The following is a 2,298-nucleotide window of genomic DNA, read 5'->3' on the forward strand; positions in this document are numbered from 1 at the left end:
ATATATATGAATTCACAATTTATAAATTAAACCATTAACTTACAATTATCTTTAACAGGGCATGTTTCGTACAAGCTTTTTTAATAAAATTATCAAAAATGTTATAAGTTAAAAATAATACTTATACTGCAATAAATACTTGAAAATTAGCCTAGAGGAAATCACTCCAAAAACACCTAGTTAAAATACCCTGGTCTTTATTAAAATATAACTACTTAAATTAAAGAATAAATTTTTTTGGATATATAATGCAAAGATTTACCATTTTAAAGATTAGTTTTATACTCACAGAGCTGGTTACCCAAATACTAATCTCTTTTTTTATAACATTTAATTTAGACTCCAACAAATTGATAAATGGACGATTAATTAAATAAAGATTATTTTTTTTATAAATTGTCATTTTGTTTTTATATTTTAAAGTTAAGCATTAATAATAAACATCGGTTAATTTACTTTTTCGTTTTTTAGCTATTTTTATATATTATTTATAATTAAAGGTGTGTTTTTATAAAAGGTGTGATTGAAGACTATAAAGATACTTAATTTTTCATTATAAAAAAACATGACTTTGTGCCCAATAACTTTATCCGATTTAGAAAAATGTTATAAGATGTTTTTTTAGGGAACATAGATTGTAGATAAAGATTATTAATACACAAATAACTTAAATTTCTTTATTTAATTTTTACGTAAATAGTGATCAACATCACTGAATTAACGAATCCCAAAGCCAGCAAGCCCCAAATAATCATGTTGGTATATCCATCGTCGCCTTTACTTGGCTGCTTATTATCATCATTTTTGGAGGGTTCAGGATTTTTTTTAGGTGGATTAGGTCCGCCGTCATTGATAGGAGGGATTGGTCCGCCATTAGCCGAGGGACTCAAAGATTTGTTTTCTTCATTCTTACTAGTCAAATTCTTCTCATCTGCGTTGCTTTCACTGCTTTTATTTTTATCACTAATAGTAGAAACATCTAAAGATTTAGTCTCTTGAAGGCCATTATCTGGGTTTACAGCTTCGACAGTCGCATCCTTTAATTCTTTTTCAGTAACATCAGAGTTACTTCCTTTTATTTCTTCAGTAGGGTCTTCCTGAGTTGTTCGACCACAAGTAGTAATTGGTTTATCTTTATCAGCATTTCCTACGGCGGGGTTAGATGCATCATTTTTGGAAGAAAATTCCGAACCACTCACTTCTTCTTTTTTGGCATTATCCGCAGCTTTATCGATAGCGCCAGATGAAGTTTGATTATTTTCCCCTTGTTCTTTGTTTGTTGAAGAATCGGGTGCAGTAACATTTTGAGAAGATTCTGAACCACTCACTTCTTCTTTTTTGGCATTATCAGCAGCTTGATTGATAGCGCCAGATGAAGTTTGTTTAGTTTCCCCCTGTTCTTTATTTGTTGAAGAATCAGGTGCAGTAACACTTTGAGAAAATTCAGTTTGCTCTCCTAGTTCTTTAACACCAGGCACATTGGTTCCAACTGGCTTTTCGTTTGCTGTAGATTGTTTCTCTACATTGACATTTCCAGCTGATTGATCTCCAGTTGGTTGGTTTTCTATATTTTTGGGGGTGTTAGACACTTTTTCGCTGTAAATTTTACCATTTTGATCAATTACAAAAATTTTGTCCTTTACTGCATCTTCTGCTTTAACTTCTGAGTTACTAACAGGTCCCCTTTGTGCAGAATTTCTTGTTTCTTTTTTCTGTTGTTCTTCTTTTGGTTTATTGTCGGATGTTATATCAGGAAGATCAGTAGATGGGTTGACTGAACTACCAGTAGTTAGTTGTTTATCTTTTGATGGTGCCACAGTTTTTATACTCTTAGATCTCTTACCAGCTGCCTCCTTTTTTGCTTGTCTTCTTGCTGTTTTGCTTGCTAAAGATAGACTCAGTAAGAACAATATATTCATTTTTGGGGATTAATATAATTTTTTTTATTTATACTTTTTAAAAAAAGGAGAATTTTTTTAGAAAGTATGTCATCAAATGTAAATTAAAAACTGCTACTACAATTATTAAGATTATATTTCTTGGACAAAGTTTGATAATGGAAAATCGATTGATTTTTTTGACAGGCGTTCTGATGTGATTATGAAAATTTTGACATGTATCTAACTTTATAAAGTATGCACTTAAAAATAAAATAAAGTAAAAGTTTTTTTTTATTAATATAACTTTTTTTTAATATATCTTAGTAATTTCTTTTCAAAAAAAAGCATGTTCATTTTTACAAATAATTATTGTATTATCACATGTTCAAGCTCTTATAAATTTCAGAAATTACATATT

The 2,298-nt window shown here is 29.6% G+C and overlaps 1 protein-coding gene across 1 annotated transcript; it reads right to left on the bottom strand.

Annotated features, from left to right (window-relative positions):
- Positions 1–677: 677 nt before the first annotated feature.
- VNE69_10066 (putative SP-containing protein) lies at positions 678–1,919 on the bottom strand (the record flags this gene model as incomplete). Its single annotated transcript, XM_065474788.1, has 1 exon — positions 678–1,919. One exon carries the CDS (start codon positions 1,917–1,919, stop codon positions 678–680), a length of 1,242 nt encoding a protein of 413 aa, XP_065330860.1.
- Positions 1,920–2,298: the final 379 nt, after the last annotated feature.

The sequence above is a fragment of the Vairimorpha necatrix genome, chromosome 10 (genome assembly GCF_036630325.1).
Source record: "Vairimorpha necatrix chromosome 10, complete sequence".
NCBI lineage: Eukaryota > Fungi > Microsporidia > Nosematidae > Vairimorpha > Vairimorpha necatrix.